This window comes from Thunnus maccoyii, chromosome 18 (assembly GCF_910596095.1).
Source record: "Thunnus maccoyii chromosome 18, fThuMac1.1, whole genome shotgun sequence".
NCBI classification, from domain to species: Eukaryota; Metazoa; Chordata; class Actinopteri; order Scombriformes; family Scombridae; genus Thunnus; species Thunnus maccoyii.
Window position 1 is genome coordinate 17,108,864 of NC_056550.1, and position 18,969 is coordinate 17,127,832.

The following is an 18,969-nucleotide window of genomic DNA, read 5'->3' on the forward strand; positions in this document are numbered from 1 at the left end:
TACTTTTGTTCAACTGCTCACATGAAAGCATAAGTAGAATGCAACAAAACTAGTTTAACAAAAACAAAACAAAACGAAGCAGAAATTATATAGCTCTTTCAATAGATCCACACACTGCAGTGTTGCTAATTTACTGCAAATATATTTTCCAAAGATTTAGACATATCTGTTAAGCACACAAAACCACATTCTGTAGATAATACATAACTAGAGGCAATCTTAAATCTTAAATAATGGTCCACATTCTCTAACTCTGCCTTAAAAGAAGTGCTAATTCATTGGTACGCTGTGAATGCAGTCCAAGCACTGAGTCAGCCAAGCAAACAGAAAACTCAATAGAAAAAAAAAAAAAAAAAACCTTTGCTTAAGAGAAACTTTAACTGTGGATTTATCTGTGTTATCTATTATTTAACTCCAGCTCTTTAGACACACCACACACTTTTAGAGTATGAGCTGAGCTCTACCATTAAAACTAGACACCTGCTGTGAGCATCAGCAGGCAGCAGTGCGGTCTTTATCAAACACCAAACCAGGGTTATTTTACACATACGTAAATGTATGAATTAGCCTTGACCATTCATTTGTAACAACCAGAAATACAATCCAAGGCCATTCTGAAGAGGATATGAGCATATGCTTAGAGCTTGTAGTAAGAGTGTCTGCATGAATATAGATGGCATTCGACTACAGATGAATGCACTTTAATCAATGGCCAGCAGAGAGCAGTCTTCCCTCACTTGCAAAGCCCCTCACTAGGTTGTGACAATGTGAGGTTGTGCACAGTGTATATGCATTGCTATGTATATTGTGCTAATATGCATGCTTCCTGTTAGTGTTGTAGCAGTGTTGAGGTCAGTAGTGCCGTCATCGTCATCACACTAGGGACACTAGGGCCTCATAAGGCCAACGCACCGAGGGAGGTGGGGATCCTCTTCCTATCAGTGGCACGTTCTCATATCGAGGGCTCCCTCCAAACAGCATGGACTGATTCCTATCACAGAGAGGGAAAGAAAGATAGTGAGAGATTTAACACACATATACTAATATACTGTCATCATCTACTGATCTTACATGTATTCAGGAGGCGGCATGACATTAGAAGCAGATTGTGGAGGTGGATGAAGGCTGGCCTGGCTGCCGAGGCTGCTGGTATAGCTACAGAAACTGTGGATGTTGGACCTTCTGGGGTTGTAGGATATCCGTCGCGCCTGGGGGTTGAACGGGTCTTCTTCATCTATGTCATCATACTCTTTATCCCTGGATGAAAGTTGTACATCCGCACACACGCAGACAAATCCAGAAAGAGAGAGAGTGCATCCGTTAACACTTTGCAGGAGAGCTTTTCGGGTAGTATATTATGGGATAAGGGGGTTGCTTGGTGCTGACCTGCTGCCCATTAGTGTCCATACTCGGAAAATCGCACACAACATGGCAGAGAGTGCGCAGGCAGCCAGCAGAGAAAACAAAGAGAGGTAGAGGAGCCCTTCCACCCCATCATAGCACACACCCATTAGGGCATCCAGGTAGTCCTACAGACAGACACACAGAGATACACAGTATAGTAAAATCAATTATTGTCAGTGTCCAGTAAAAAATATTAGCTTTCACAAACAACAGTCTTGCTTTCAGATAGAATGCAATGTATTATGTGTTCATCTCCTGGTTCTGCAATATTATGACAATGTCACTCAATTTCACCATACACTGAAGTTAAAAAGTGATGACTGGAGTTTATGGACAATAAGCAGCTGGAGCATGCCGACTCAATCTTTATTTGTTTTACGTCACTTCTGGAAACAATTAATTGAGTTACAGACATTTCCTGGACGCTTTCCTAATGCTAATCGCAACCAACAGATGGCTAAACCGGACCTAACAAGCCTTAACATTACCCCGACAAAGAAATCAGTTATTTTAGCTTATGGTGAACCCAATTTATTAATTCAAGATTGAATTTTTTAAAGTCTAAAACTCTGTAAAAGATGAAACTCTGACGATGTGAAACCTGAAAAAAGTAAAGTTATACTTTAAAGGCAGAAAAACTGGGGGTGGTGAATAAAGCCTGTCTAGCAGATATGGAGTGCACTGACAGTTGAAATGGTGTATATACACATACATCATACATGGCAGTATACTGAGAATCAGTGCAGTTGGTCTTTTAAGTGGCTTTGGGGTACAAGTGCCATGAATGCTACAAAGCAGAACTATTAAAGTGTGTCCTAGTTGGAATCTGACCTTACCTTATGTATCCCGCGGCAGTCGAGCAAAGCTGTTAGCTGGTGTAGACTGAACTCAGTGGAGTTCAACAGTCGCTGGATCCCCAAAAGGTCTCTCTGTATAACAAGGTATAAAAGGGGAGAGAATGATACACACCTTTCCACAGTCTGGTGTAATAGTCTGTCAGCCTGCCACTTACCTCAGCAGTGGGAAACAGGGGCACCGAGAATTGCATCAAACCCTGGATCTGGATTTGCATGGTGGTCAGAGAACGCTGGCAGATTGTCAAAGACTGTGAAAACATAATCACCCAACCAGCAACACACGCAGAGACATCCACCACAAACAATGAGAGGATCATATTAAGGGAAGCTTTGTTTAAGAGCAGCGTGTCAACAAGTAATTTGGTGTTAAGTAAGGCTATAATGCGCTTAACAGGGGACACATTTCTTTCCAGACAGATTATCCTTTGCCACCAACCATCTCGCCCATCAATCACTGTCTCTCCTCCCAATATCACTACCCAATCTCAAGCACAAACAAAACAGGAATATTTTTATCAACTAGGCCATCAGAGAGAAGATTATCCGTACCTACTTAACAAGCATCATTTTAATCCCTAAATGGATACTGTGACAATAACTAAGCATGTGGGTTTTAATAATAATTGGTCATGGATTTAGACTCCATGAATTTGCTCAATACATACCACACGCATACAGTACTGCTCATAAAAAGGGACACTATAAACATAAGAGGTAGTTGGATCAAATTAGCATAATTTCTCCTTTAAATTATGCCATGCAAATGCTGAACTGTGTGTGGTGGGAAACCGGAGCGTTCCTCAAGAAAGAAAACCTTCTCATCTGTAAGTGGGCATCAAATGCACAATATGTCCCCCAGAGCTTCACACTCAGTTCAGTGATAGATTAGGTGATCATGGAAGTTGTTGAACTATACCCTTCTGTTCATGAATTTGTTTATAAGTCAGCACAACACATCATCATCATCCGGTGCATCTGGTCATGTAAAAAGACCTTCACGGTTGTACTACCACACCAAGTCGAATGGCTCTCGCAAAAAATTCTCTCAAAGCCTTTACAGATCCAACACCATGTTTGTAATAGACAATAAGATGTAAGAAATGAAGAAATACAATGAAAGACGACTGGAGTTTTGTGCTTTTTTTATAAGGTTATATGTCAATGTTTGCTGACCTTGAAATTAAGTCGTTTCCAAATTGCAGCCCTGGATTAAATTCCAGTTTTGTGATGCTCACGCTGTTCAGTTTTTGTTAAGGTTATGTTACATTTATATAGTCATTTTTAAAGCAATTTTTTAATGCACCTGCAACTCAAGCATTAGGATTCAATAATTGGGCTCTTTGGAACATGTTAGGACTTCAAATGTTTCTTTGAAAAGTCATATACACAACAAGTGATGGGCAGATGTCTTAGAACACCAAAATAAATCAGCATAACATTAGCTGCCTATGTACAGAGGCTGCCTTTATGCATGATATAAAATTGAATAAATAAACAGAAATGTTGCTAGTGAGAGTACCCCAAGGCAGAGATTATGCACAGGGTAAAAGATACGGCTAATTTTTGGAGACCCACATATGCAAAAAGGAATATTCTTTGATCAAAGTTTCAAATCAAATCACTTTAAGTAATTAAATTAGTGTTGGGGGATCATTTTTTAGAACACCCGATTAGGACCCGATAATGATCTAGCTGCCTGGCATCTAACAAGGAAAAACTCATTTTAAAACAGCAATACATTTTCTAGTGTGTGAGTTCTCAGTAAACAACTACTTGTGTAAGCAGACATTTGAGACTTTGGTCGTACCTGTTGGAAGGGGTTTGGTAGATTCGGACTGCAGAACAAATAATAGTGTGCAACATCTGGAGGGTGAGAGAAAAGGGAAAGAGCAAAAGACAGGGAGGGAGATTAGCCTTGTATTTTAACATTTACTGACAGAGAGCTGGTATCTGTGCATTTGGTATTTGTAGTGATAAATTACCTGCACTGAGGAAATCCTTGGTTTGGTTAACAATAAACTTGTCTGGAGACACACAGAAGTCACTGGTGCCCTGTAGGAAAACAACAACACCCTGTAATCTTGAAAGCATGCAAGACTGAAATGTATTCAAGCCATGAACTAGATCCAATTTCTTGTGCAGCAACTGAGTAAAACTGATTTTACACTGGGCAGTTATTGACAAACGCTCAGCAACACAAACTATTCGTTTTACAACATTTTTATCACCCTTCAACTCCGGTGCGAGCGAGCCCATGAAATGAAATGCCCACACCTCCACATGCATATACACACACACATTAATACACATGCACACTGAAAAATGTATGGTATGTAGCATCAGATCTCAGGCTTTATTGACCGTGTACAAAATGTCTTGCTTTGCTGACCATGGATGAAATCTACAAAATATTTTCATACTCCTTAATTCATCTGTGGAGAGTTGCTAATGTGCATGCGTAAACAATTAGGGGTCAAAGTCACACATTCAGTGTGCATTTAGTCTCCAACAGAACATAAAAAGACTGCAATAAAAAACACAAACAATAAAAATAACTTAAACGTAATAATTTCTCACATGCATGCATAATTCACATCTGGGGAAAATAACAGGCTAAGTTCAAAGGGATCAAGAAATCTGCTGTGTTGCAGAATCAGAATCAAACCCTCATGCTATTTATTCCTAATATAGTCTTGTGTCCACTGCTTTTCATGTCATTCATATCTCTCAACAAAATGTCATTGTAAAGCATGGCTCAAAGGACTTAACGGTGAGAAAACAAAGCAATGAACAAAATAATAATAACAATAATAATAATAATAAATCATGCCCTACAGGATGCAACAAAATAAAACACACAGGATTACATGAAGCAAGCACATGACACAAAATAGGTGTGCCTAACCTTCATTTCCACTTTCTATTGTAAGACTGACACTACTCCCACCTTACTTTCAGATAATAAACACATCCCTAAACTGAACTGCAACTGCAACATTTGTTTCCAGCAAAAAAACTGTATAGCAACATGTCGGTGCTGTTGCTGGATGTTACCCTTCATCTCTACCTCATTATACTAGCAGGGACATTTTGTTTATGCCGCGTCTCATCAAAAATGTATAAATTTATGAGCATTTTCTAGGACAACACCATCATCTACCTTCCTTTCAAGATGCACCATGTTTTTTGCACAACACAGTTTGGAGTAATGATGTACAGGGGCAACAAGTTCACTTGCTTGTTTTGCTTTCTACCCTACATTCAAATTCCATTACCTAAGCTTGTGTTCTTTGACAACCCACTTTTGTGTGGAGGACTGGGTTGAATTTAAAGAGGTGAAATACAGGTTTAGCAAGGCGGTGGAAGAGGCTAAATGACTGTACTATGAGAACACAGGAACACATCCCCCCTCACTCGAGCTATCTTCTCCAGCTCCCCCACTCCAGTGGCTGCTGCTTACCCGGCCACCCCAAAGCCCCAGCATTGTGCTGACCAACTTTAACACCTCAATTAAGATATGCCACATGTAAGCCTGCTTTAAATCCTCCACCATCATCCCTGTGTCCAAAAAAACAAGGTTCACAGAAAATTAAGACTACAGAGCTGTCACCCTGACCTCTGTTGTCATGATGTCCTTTGAGCGCCTTGTGCTGTCCCACCTCAGAGCCATCACAGACCCACTCCTGGATCCACTGCAGTTCACCTACAAAGCCAACAGGTCTGTAGACAATGCAATCAACATGGCCCTCCACTACACCCTCTCACACCTGACCACCAGCACTGGTTCTACTCAAGGCTGCGTCCACAGCTGCACCTCCAGTCATCAGTCTGTCAAGCTCCTGAAGTTCGCAGATGACACCACCCTCATTGGGCTCTTCGACGATGCACTTCTACACTGCCATCATTGAATCCATCCTCATGTCCTCCATCACCATCTGGCAAGTTGCTGCAACTGCCAAGGACAAGGACAAACTGCAGCGCATCATCACGTATCATCCGCTGTGCTGAAAAGGTGATTGGCTGCAATCTGCCGTCCTTCCAGGACCTGTAGCAAAGATCATGGCAGACCTCTCCCACCTCAGACATAAACTTTTTGAAATTCTCCTCGCTAAGGTCTGTCAAGACCAAAACCTCACTCCACAAGAACAGTTTCTTCCCATCTGCAAGGCCTGGGACCCCCACTGACACAGACTCTACACCTCCCATGGACATTACATGTTATATTAACGTAAAACCCCATAATCTTTTATTTGCACACCTGTGACCTTTGATCTAACATGGCATGTTACATTGTATTACATAAAATTGTATTACTATTATTAATTGCAAATTGCATATACTGTTAACTCCTGGTCAATATTTTGTGCATTTCATCCATCTCATTCTCTTCTATTTAAGATTTAAACCAGTAGCAGCTCTTCTCACTTAGAATATATTTTACATATTTTCTTTTTATTGTAAATTTTTTAAATATTATTTAGGATTACTCCATTTTGATATATATTTTTGACTGTTATACGCCACAACAACACCAAGGCAAATTCCTTGTATGTGCAAACCTACTTGGAAATAAACCTGATTCTGATTCTATTAACAACTAGGCAGGTATAGTTATTGAGGAAATTAAACAGTCTTACAATGACAGGGAGATGCATGGTAGCAGCAAGGTCAGAGGTTTTAATGCAGGGTCATGTTCTACAGTAATGAGCTGAGCTAAACCACAGGAACAGTCCAAGATATTGGTAATCTGGCTTTACAACTACAGAGAAGCTCAGTTTTCATCGACAACCGCAGCAGATGTCTGCATTTCACACCCTTGTACTTAATTTCAGGTTAAAGTCAGCTGCCACCCCCCTCTTCTACAGTCTCTCTCTCTCAACTGCCTCACAGCTGTCCAGATGTCAAATCCTGTGGGATAATCCACAGAATGATACCAGGTCTCTCTGCAAGAGACAGGGAGACAGTGGACAAGAGGAATGGAGGAGGGCTGGAAGCAAGGGGTTACTCTTTGTACCCCAGACAGTGTCCCTAATACAAGCTCTATTAAACACACTGAGCCCAGATGTGTTGAACACATGGTGTACAGTCAGGAAGATAGAGCAACTTGTCAGAAACAAGAGGAATGAAAGAGATATAAAGCTAAGCACAATAAAAGGGATTTTGAGGAAACGAGGGATAGCAATTAAAGAGCTAGAAAGAGCTTTGTTTACAACAGTGGAGCAAAGGGTTGATCAACCTAAAAGACTGGGGACTTGTAATCAACTTTACTGCATGACTGACCATGTGAAAGCAACTAAACAAACAGATACAGACAGACTTTGACCAGGAATGATGCCCTAGAACACATGCTTATTGACAGCAAAACCCCTGGGAAGTAATTGCATGTGGTGGGAAGCTAAATACCACCACTGTCTACCAAGATGTCTATTGGTTCAACTCTGTGAAAAAGAAGCAACTGGTTCCAAGAGGAGTGGTTCCATTTTTCGGGGGTTTGATCAAAAACAAATAAATAAGAAGGAAGATTTTAAAGAGAGATTTTTTTTTTTAAAAAAAAGACTGTTTTCTCACCACAGCTGTAGCAGTGCCTGCTCCCAGTGAGGCCCAGCTCAGGATCAGAGACAGCACTACAAAAGCGATGATCCTGGAGGAAAACACCAAAGAGGAGAGACAGACAGAGAGGGGATGACAGGGAGATACAGGCAAAGACACAATGCAGGTGAATCAGTTTGTCTTTGTAGCAGTCATCGTCAGCTCTTTTTTTTATTCAGTTAATTTGATTTATTCTTTTCAGCTTTTGCATGGGAACTATTTTCCATCTGCCTGAAGAAAGAGGTCCAACTCTTACTTTGTACTGGTGCATCATAGATTAGACGATATAGCTGAAATTCAATTTATTATTGAGTGATATGAAAAAAATAACTCATGACTCCTTGATGAATTCACTTGTTAGCTCTAGACTTATAAAAGAATCAATTCTATTCAGAAATAAGTTTGGTTGAAGCAAAATAATTGTTCAGTAGAGGTCTCACAAGGCCACAACTGAAGATAATACTATTTGAAGTCTGGGGACTTTCCATCTCTTTCTTTAGTAATTTCTGCAGGATTTAAGTAGCAACATTCTGATTATCTGCACTTTCTGTCAATCATGGCATGACGTCAGGAGGGCTTTCAAGTGTGTAAACACCAAGAAAACAGCAGGACCAGACAGTATCAGTGGGCGGGTCCTCAAACTATGTGCTGACCAACTAGCGGTGTTCACAATGATATTCAACCTGTCCCTGGCTCAGTCTATCATATCCACAAGTCCACCATCATTCCTGTGCCCAAGAAAACAAGAACAGCCTGCATGAATGACCCAGTGGCACTCACCTCTGTAGGCTTTGTGCTTTGTATGGTTGAACGGTTGGTAAAGGATTACATGCTCCTCACTAACCAGCACACTGGACTCACTACAATTTGCCTACCGTCCCAACCTATCAACGGAAGACGCCATAACACACATCCTCCACATCACCCTATCTCACCTGGAGAGATAGGGTGGTGTGGAGATATTGTGTGAGATATTGACTACAGTTCAGTGTTTAACACCATAGTTCCCTCCAGGGTCATCACAAAGCTCAAGGACCTGGAATTAAACACCTCACTGTGTATGTGGATCCTTGACTTCCTTCTAGGTGGTGAGGGTAGGCAGACACACCTCTTCTACCCTCATCCTTAACACTGGAGCACCCCAGGGTTGTGTTTAGAGCGCCCTGCTGTACTCCCTGTACACACATGATTGTGTAGTCACTTTGGACTCCAACACTATCATCAAGTTTGCTGATGTTACACCTGTGGTGGGCCTGATCACATGTAACATGTAAGTAACTATGCCCCCCTTAATATCAACAGGTCCTTGGAGGAGTGAGTGGATAGTTTCAAGTACCTTGGTGATGACATCACCAAGGGCCTGACCTGGGAGCCGCATACTGACTCAGTGGTGAGAAAGGCAAGGCAGAGACTGTTTCACCTCAGACAAGTGTCCCCTTAAATACTGAGGAATTTCTATTCCTGGACCATTGAGAGCATCCTGATGGGGAAAATCACTTCCTGGTACAGAAACAGCACCAAACAGGACTGCAATGCCCTGCAAGGAGTGGTTTGTTTGGCTGAACATACAATAGGCAGTGCTCTACCCTGCCTAAAAGATATTTAGACCAGGTGCTGCAAGAATAAGGCTAGGAGAATCATTAAGGATCTCAACCAGCCAGATAATGGCCTTTTCTTCCTACTGCGGTTGGGAAGAAGGTACCGGATACAACAGGCCAGCACTGACAGGCTCAGGAAGAGTTTTTACCCTCAGGCCACTAGGATCCTAAATGAGATCACTGCCTAAGACTTCTTGTTTTATTTGCCCCTTTTGTCCAAAAAGAGATAATAGTTCAACAGGGCCTTAACAATGTGGAGGTGGTTCATGAAAAAAACATTTAAAAAAAAACCCAACACTATACGCTACACTTTCTCAGTGACCACCGGCAGCAGCTAGAGGAAGTATTGTCAGTTAGAGGGAGATAAACCGAGTATAAAGAGGAAGAATTGCCCCCTGATGGATGTATAAAGGCTGCAAAGGGTTTCGATTCTCAACTCACTCCTCGGACCTTCTTGAAAGCACCAATAATCCCAAGAGCACCTAATAATTAGTTAAAAGAGCAGGCTCAACTTGCTCAGGCGATCAATAGACATTAGTGAGGCCTATCAGAGAGGGATGTGAAGACTGATCCTGGGCATCATCTCCCAACACTGACACGTAGGCTGCACTAAATTGGGCAAATGGGATGGGAAGTCTGGACTGCTTTGCTTGTCAAACATCAGTGTTGGTTTAAATTACTGGTTGCAATTTACTAATTCAAATGTTCCTCCTCTTCCTATTTCTTTCGTTGCTCTTAGAATCTAAACCTCCCTCTCCTATTTAGTGAGGAAACTGTAGTGGTTTTGATCTAGACTGAGCATGTATGAATTCAGCAAACTGGTCAGTTGGTGTGAATGAGAGTAAATCTAAGCCTATACAAGGTTACTTTAACTTATATGTGGATGAAATAAAAGGTCACTGAAAAGTGAAAAGTCACTGAAGAACAGGACAGTGTCATTGTCAGTGCTATTTGATGATGTAATGCTATCGTTTATTATGTTAATGGAGAGACTCTATGGTGCCAGAGAGGCTCACTGGTCTCCTGTCTGTCTGTGGTCAGTGATCCAGGCAGTGTCCAATTTGGACAGGTGCAGATAGACTGCAATAATTGCCCCAGAAAAAAAGATGAGAAGAAAATACACTCTCATGGTACTTACATGATAATCAGCCATCGAGACTGCTTGGCCATTCCCAAGCACATGGCCAAGCAGATGACCAGATCCAGAATCAGCAATAGCAGATAGGTCAGCCATCTACGACACAGGAAAACAAAACATCAGCACAACAAGCCTCATCACTCACTTTCACTTACTGACAGCACACTTCTTGATGCATATGTACAAGCCTCAGGAAGTGCGGGCAAAACATATGTTTGAGACTGAATGTGTGAGATCAGTGTACGCCGTATATCAGCATTCTTGTCTCCTAGTTAGAGCCCATCTGTTTCAGGTCATTTCTACCCTGTTGGCTTAATAATTCAACACCACAGATCCATTGACATTAATTTTTCAAGCTTTGAAAATGTCCTTGGTCTACACTCAGCCTGGACTTCAAGTGTGTGTGTGTGTGTGTGTGTGTGTGTCCTCTAACCAACTAAACACGCAGGAATGCTTATGACTCATTCTTAACTCCACAAGCCCCAGTAGCATTGTAAATCTTATAGCACTGACCAGAAATATTGATCCTAAGGATGTCACACAGACAGGCAAATTCAGAAAATACTGTATATTGACACAGACTTGCTTTGGCGTAGCTACACTATTGTAGTAAATCTGTACACTAGGGTTACTTACTCATGCTATGCGAAAGCATCTACTGGTATCCTAATAGACTTTGAAAATGTACTGCAGCCTGGCCATTCCTCTGCACAAAGAAGAAAGCATATGGATGGAGAAAACCACTGAGAGGCTAGACTTTGCTTTATCTACATAAGCAGAACTGCAGGAGTGTTTCTCTGAGCTCAGAAACAGAATGGGGAAGGGAGGACATAAAATTGGAAAACAGAATGGTGTCATTTTGAATCGAATAACACTGGGTTCGCTGTAATATTTTCTGTTCATCAATAAAGCCCCGCCACAGGCTGTTCATAGCCCAATGGTTGCATGAAATCCAATCAGCACCCAGGAGATTGGTGTCAGGTTGCACAAAGTGGCAACTGATGTCCAAAAGAAGATCTGGTGTCAGGATAGAAAGAACACACCATGTGGAGCCATGCAGGAATTTGAATGTATAAAACTTATTATAGGAATAGGTCAGTGACACAACACTGCTAGTGACATACAGTGGATATTTGTGCTCTGTCATGACAGGAATCAGAGATACATGCTACCATTAGAGCTGATACAATAGGAAGTATAGAAGCACATATTGGAACGTATACACAGGAAGTTATAATAATATGGAAAAATCCAAAATCTAGTAAAAATCTCAATAATACACCAAAAAAATCACCCAAATCAGGTCTTGACTATAGTGCATGATACAGAAGTAATTTTTTACATTAACAATTATTTTACAGGTACACACCTACTGATCCTGCTACACATGGATTTACATGATAACTGGCTAGACAGACACTTAAGGTTATGAATCATAGATCATCTGTTCTCTTCGATCTTGTGGATCTTCACATGAGTCAATTTGAACACTACTTTCTTACATATCTAAAAATATAATATGTGTAATACTCCCAAGCATTCCTTATACAGTCTAAAATAAGAAATCCCCATATCAGTACATTGACAATTACTGACAAAACAGAGAAGAAATTTGTTAGGTCAAAGACAAAAACATAAAAAATAACACAGCAGTAGGCCAGATCTCCTGCATGAATATTAAGCTGGCATGTGATACAGATAAATCCACAGCCATCATCACTCACATAGCGAGTGGTGCATAGGCTCAGATCATCAAGGGCACATAACTCTAGTTTCATATGCACATAAATTAACAGAATATTTCTAGTTGACAATTTTAACTCAAGGTCCACTTATTCACATGTTCTGAGGCTTTTAACCATATCACACAGACCTTCTCATCAGATAATCATCAGATTGAGTTTCCTTAGTAGCAGTGGAAATACAGATGTTGAAACTTTCTATGATTCTGAGCTGATATTGTTTTGTCAACTGCTGGTTCCATGGCCAAGAAGCATAGCTCAGCATATTTCTAGATTAAATCAAAATACATGACCAAAAAAGTCTCCTCTCAAAGAAATAAACAAGGACACAACCTGGAGATTTGATTTTTTTTTAAAATTTACATTGTTACATTATAGTTTTTGTTGGGTACACTGCACACTCTACTTTTGAATGCACAGCGCACAGCACACAGCATGGACAGTGCTAATCACTGGTGGTAGCAGGGGTTGGGGGTCACTCGAAGGCTCATAGGACCTGTTTCTCTCAGGAGCCTCCAGCCCATCTAGCAGGTTAATCCAGCCACAACAAGTGTGTTTCACTGCAATAAAAGGATTTCGCCACTGAGAAGCATGTGAGGTCCAGCTGAATTAACTATTTAGGTGAACGGTTTGGAATAAACCTGCCTATGCAAAAGAACACCGAAGTCATCTGTAAACATGGTGACCTGAATATGGAGCTGAAGAGGAGGTTATCCAAGACTGCCTGTCTTGTATATAACCAGGGGCTAGGTGACTAACACAACTTTCCATAGACACAGGGAGATGAGCCTCATAACAAGTAAACAAATCAATACACTGTGTTGTTAATCATCTTCCTGAACACAGTTACGCAAGTAAGCGACATGCATATTTTGGTAACATATGAGAGAAAAGGCTTAGATTTGACAGTGTGTGGAGCAAATTACTCCAAATTACTCTTACAGTACGATAATGAACAGGTTGCAAATGTAAAACTCTGAAGAACTATGAAGTTTTAAGTTTTATGTGCTCAAAAATAAAACAAGCTATATAAGCTAAGCCAATCAGGGTCAGAATTAGCTTTACTGCCAAGTAGGTAGATTAGATTACCTATGAGGAATTTGATTTTGTGTTGTTATGGTGAGCAGCAGTCAAAAAAATACAGACAAAAATTACACTCACAGTTTGGAGCAGCAGCCTTTGGAGTCCTATCACAAATTAGCATTCCCTTCCTGAATTAATGTTGGATATTTTATTCATTTGGACTACTTTATTATTGATTGGGCTTGTTCTTTTTCCTCCAGTTTATTGAATTTCATTGCTGGCCTCTTACTTTCTCACAGTCCTCTTTTGAAACGAACATATTTCTCAAAGAGAGAACTACGTCAAAATAATAATTGCAATCAATGTGAGGAGTGGTATGCGGGTAAGGAGATCATTTATGGTCTAATAGCCACTCTGCCATGCATAACATTCTGTGAGAGCAATACACATTAGAGCTCAAACTGCACAGTATCCAATAAGCTCAATTTCAGCTTTCATTTATTTAGCAATCAGGAAAAATTGCTTTTCCGGTCTATATTCCAGGGGGGAGATCAATAAAATCCCATATGCTCTGTGTTTCTGTCTGGATCACTTCTAGTCACATTCTGAGCAGCTTGTTTACTTCATCTACACACAGTCAAAGTGAAATAATCGCCCCAGGGTAGTAACGTCGGCTCTGCCTACCTGCAATACTCAATGAAGGCTGTTTGATCAGCAATGGCCGCCAAGTCAACATTGGCTTTGTTGATGTCCGGCAGAGCAGTCATCTCTCGGATGACGTTGTTGATCATCAGCTGCATGAAGCGCAGGGCTTGGAGGTAGTCGGACCTTGCCGCAAAGATCTCATCCAGCCGTTGCAGGTGCTGTTTGAGACCAGTTTCCACATTACCCAAAGATCCTGCAACCTAAAAAAAATAAAAGAAAGATAAGAGAATGGAAAATATGAAAAAAAAAAATAGGAAGTAGTGGGTAAGAGAATAAGGGAGGGAGGTGAAGAGGAGTCAGAGAGAAAACAGGATCAGAGGGAAACAGGAACATAAATAAATTCATAAAAACTGGATCTTCATAAAACAAAGATTGAAAATGTAGAGAAAGGTGAAAGAACCAAAGGAGCAGTCTCTCGAGGAAAAGATTAACTTTTCTCCTCAACCGTGTGTTTTATTCAGATAAACAATTGTTAGAGTGGAATACTGATAACTATACCGGGGAGACCTGTTATCACAGAGTTCTTTGATAGTGAGAGCAGAGTGGGAGGAGGCACGGTGGAGTAAAGTAAATACATTTTACTTTTCTGTTTAAACAAAAACAACGTGGCGCAGTAAACGCCTGCACTTTTATAACATCAATGGAGCTAGAAACAGATCAATTTTAGCCCGATGCTGACAGGGGGAAACTGACTCAGCCACTTTTCATTGAGACTTTTTAGCAAAGTAGCTTGACCCAGATATTTTAAAAACCGTCATTAAAGGCACAATCCACTCTATAATGTAAACAAAAGGGCAACTCTGCTATAAAATTAAAAGGATGGACTCTGCTGTTACTGAAAAATTGATTAACAGTTCTTTCAATACATGGACTAACACTATAAAATGAAATGTTAGTTAAACTTTTGAACACTGTTAAGGCTTTGTTTACATCAGTAATATTTGTGGAAACGTGAAAAAGAAGCCTACATATTTTAAAGAAACAGAAAATCAGGGTCTTCGATTTTTTAGAGTTGGGGATTTTAGGGTTTAGGGATTTATTTAGGTGGATTCAAGAAAGAAAAAAAACAACAAAAAAACAAAAAGATTTCCAGTCTAGAAAAGTTCTAGAAACAGCAAAGATACTGGAGAGAACCTCTCAAACTTAAAGAATTTAACAGAGCACTGTAGTTTTAGAATGACGCACACACCACCCACACCACAATGACTTCTTCACTTAATAGTATATTTAACATTACAATGAGTAGGATGCTTCACTAATTCTGAACAGATATTGCTGTCTGTATTGTAATCTGCAGGCCCACTCTCTTTATCTATCATCGTTTCTCCATTACACCCATGACTTCTTTTACACATTTAGGCATTCTGAGTAAGACTGTTCATTCCCACGCTGTGAAAACTCACCACAGAGAAGATAAAAATGTATCTCAGCCTCCTTGACACTAAAACATTTCAAAAACTGTAATTAAATTCTACTGAGTCTGTGCTTCTGATGGGCTGTAAGTGAGACCCTAGACAGAGTATCCATGCAGAGATGAGGCTAAGATAAAGGCCCATCCTCCACTCCAGCACTCCCAAGGGTGAGGTGGGGATGGGGGGGGGGGGTGTATGTGATTGCCAGTAAACTGCTCTCACTCTTTCCCACCTCTGTGTTCATCATCTCTCACAGTTCCTGCCACAGCGCCCCGGATCTTATCTGCAAGCCAGTCTGCCTGAGTGTGAGAAATGGGATCCATCAGCTAGCTGCTCGGGGGTGATGCACATTTCCCTAATCTAAACTGTCCTGTCTTCCTTTAAAAATGGATTTAAGTTCACTTTTACTAAAAGCAGGTCACAAGGAGGCCTCTTCATATTTGATACGCCTGTTAAACGAGACTGAATGATTTGAGGCTCACAGCAGCAGTACTCCAAATGCCGATGCACATGCAACTGAACCATCTTGTTTGATGCATTCACTGATTTTATATTTCGGATATTTACTGCATTAACTGTGACGGTAAAACAATATATATGATCAAAGCGGTTTAGAGTCAAGCAAGGCAATACATTGTGAAATAGGTCACTGAGGAGAGACACTCAGGGGAACTGATGTATGGTGCAGCAAGTACAAGTAATCATTTTGTTCTAAGAATCACAAGACAACTTTCACTTTCAAAGAAGAGGAGCTATATATAAGTGTAACCACAGTTGTAAATTGGAAGCACACATTCTGATGTGGTGCAATTGCCATATTTTCTCATCCGTTATTTCCTGGCAGCGTTGCAGAGCTCAGCAAGCTGAACACTAGAAATGAGACTGAAATAAAGAGTGCCCCTTCAGTAGCGAAGGGAGAATGGTCCTCCTCGTCAAATCTTTCCCTTTATGTCACATGATGATGTTCCCTTCCAAAGTGTGAAAGTACATATTTTATGATGAGAAGAGCCTTAACATGATATCAGTGGAGCAAAACAAGTCCTAGTTTAAATCACTAACCTCATAGGAGCCTTGTGAAGTAGCGATTTGGTCGCTCTTGTGTCGATTTACAAATCTGATTTCAACACAGTGTGCAAAATACACCATTAAGGTAAAGCAAACTTTAAACCAAACATTAATTTGGTTCCATTAAACCAAATTAATGGAAACATGCATGAAAGACCAAGAATGGATTTGGTAAACCAATAAAACACAGTGGAGAAATTATTCTTTCAATGTGAAGACTAAATAAAGACTAACTGCGGGGTGGCTCTTGAGGTAGAGCAGGTCATCCACTGATCAGAAGATTTGATCCCCGGCTCCTCCAGTTCGCATGTCGAAGTGTCCTTGGGCAAGATACTGAACCCCAAATTGCTCCCGATGGTTGTGCCAGCAGTGTGTGAGTGTGTGTGTATGTGAATGTGCATTAGGTTAGATCCTGATGAGCAGGATGGCACTTTGCATGGCAGCCTGCCATCAGCATATGAATTTGTGTGTGTGAATGGGTGAAACTTGACATGTATTGTAAAGCGCTTTGAGTAGTCTGAAGACTAGAAAGGCGCTATATAAGTGCAGTCCATCCATTTACTAAAGCAGCTTTGGCTTTATGGGATGGACAGTCAGCCAACTCATTAGCTCTGTAAGTAGAGAACATCACATCAAGCTGTGATTTTGCAAGTGAGAAAGCCTTTGTTTCCCTGGGGGAACATCTATGTTACTCATGCAGTCATAGCATACATCATGTTACAGGATTAAATCAATACCAAGATACCACAGTGAAAGTCAGCTGCAGCAATGCAAAATCATCAAAGTTGAATCCCATTTACCTCCTACAGTACAAGAAAACCGCTATATTGCAAACTACACTCAGTTTCCAGGATATTAAGTTCATCTAGATAAAATAATACAACAATCCTGCAATAAGTCCTATCTTCATGAAGGTTATAATATTGTTTTTGTTGAAACTGTTCTAGAGATGTGTTGATTCAACTTTATGGTCATTTGAAGGCTGTAGTTGTAGTGCTGTTGAATAATACTGAGAGGAGTTTGTAATATTTCGTCCACCCCATTTATATCTATGAAGGAATATAAAATACATCCTCCCAAACAGCCAAAATGTTGAACACCTGTCTCATATACTTTCAACAAAAAACACTCTCATGAAGGTAGGATTTATTGCAAGGTTGCAGTATTAGATTGCATTAGCTTTAACTAGGTGTACTTAATGGCCTTTGAGTGAGTATTACTTTATCCATCATTACCTAAAATGTTGTATCATACAAACAAATGTGTGAGCTACAAATGGATTAAATTTAAATCTGTTCTCCCTTCAGTAAGCAATATTCAGAATATATAATGAAAAAATGCACACAAAGCTGTTTGTGTCCACATATTAATACAGTATGCACGCATATGAAGCCTTTAAATGTGTGTTACTGACATGGACATGCACACACCCACACAAACACACATACATACACACACATACACATACACATACAGTACAGATAGTAAGACTGAGAGAAATGGAAAGAGGAGAGGCTTAACATCCATTAATGCACTGCAGATGGGAGTTAATCCTCTTCTTCCTCATTGTGATTATTGCTTCTTGCAGGGCCTTGTTCTGACTCCCTTGCTCTCCTTCCTCTTTCCTATCCCTCCTCCTCCTAAGCCTCCCAAATAACTTCCCTGAATGCAGGTCAGGAGTTGTATAGAAATAATCCCTATTTACAAACCCCAAGGCAACAGTCGCCTCAATTCCTTCACTGTGACAAAAAGCGGATACAGACCCCCTGTAGTGATGTGCTGCTGCTGAGACAGATGAACACCCCATTAATGGGGGAGGAGCTCTGGTGTATACTCGCTGTAAATCAGTGTTATCAAGTAGAATGAGACCGTAAGCCATCAATCTTGGAACCCATCGGCTATCAGTCCGATGATGATTTAGCCTGTAGGGATAACGGCCAATATTTTGGTTGGTTCCAAATACTCCGAATACAAGTATATCCAGCTGCAGCCACAGCCTGTATCTAAACAGCACACCCACTTTACTATATGACACACCCACTTGGTTAGGTTTAGGCATAAGGAGGGGGATGGTTAGGGTTAGGGTTAGGGGTCGGGGGGTGGGGAGTCAGGGTGTTGTGTAACATGCCATTAGGGTGACAACATTGGGTGGGTGTGTCATGTAGTAAAGTGGGTGTGTTGTGTAGGGTTAGGGTAAGTCTACAAGACCCTTCTCAGTGGATCAGGATAACGGATATCCAGGCCAAGACTTCCTCTTGCTGTTAACAGTCTGATTATGTCATCTGAACAGACAGTCCAGCCACATTTCGGTTAATCTTTATAAACAGGTATATGCATATGAATGCAGATAAATTAAAAAGGCAAATAAAAAGCGACAATAGCCGATTGGTTCCAAGATTGCATTTCGGATAATGTGTTCCGCCTCTTTTGCTCTCC

General features: G+C 40.7%; 1 protein-coding gene across 1 annotated transcript in view; it reads right to left on the reverse strand.

Annotated features, from left to right (window-relative positions):
- ttyh2l (tweety homolog 2, like) overlaps positions 1 to 18,969 on the reverse strand; it is a 32,097-nt gene that overhangs the window by 1,863 nt on the left and 11,265 nt on the right. The window contains exons 4-13 of the mRNA XM_042393127.1: positions 14,036 to 14,256; positions 10,587 to 10,682; positions 7,830 to 7,902; positions 4,244 to 4,313; positions 4,069 to 4,124; positions 2,417 to 2,509; positions 2,241 to 2,333; positions 1,387 to 1,529; positions 1,072 to 1,257; positions 913 to 991 (exon numbers count right to left, since the gene is read on the reverse strand). Of these exons, the coding sequence (XP_042249061.1) occupies positions 913 to 991; positions 1,072 to 1,257; positions 1,387 to 1,529; positions 2,241 to 2,333; positions 2,417 to 2,509; positions 4,069 to 4,124; positions 4,244 to 4,313; positions 7,830 to 7,902; positions 10,587 to 10,682; positions 14,036 to 14,256 (1,110 nt within the window). The remainder of the gene's footprint in view (positions 1 to 912; positions 992 to 1,071; positions 1,258 to 1,386; positions 1,530 to 2,240; positions 2,334 to 2,416; positions 2,510 to 4,068; positions 4,125 to 4,243; positions 4,314 to 7,829; positions 7,903 to 10,586; positions 10,683 to 14,035; positions 14,257 to 18,969) is intronic.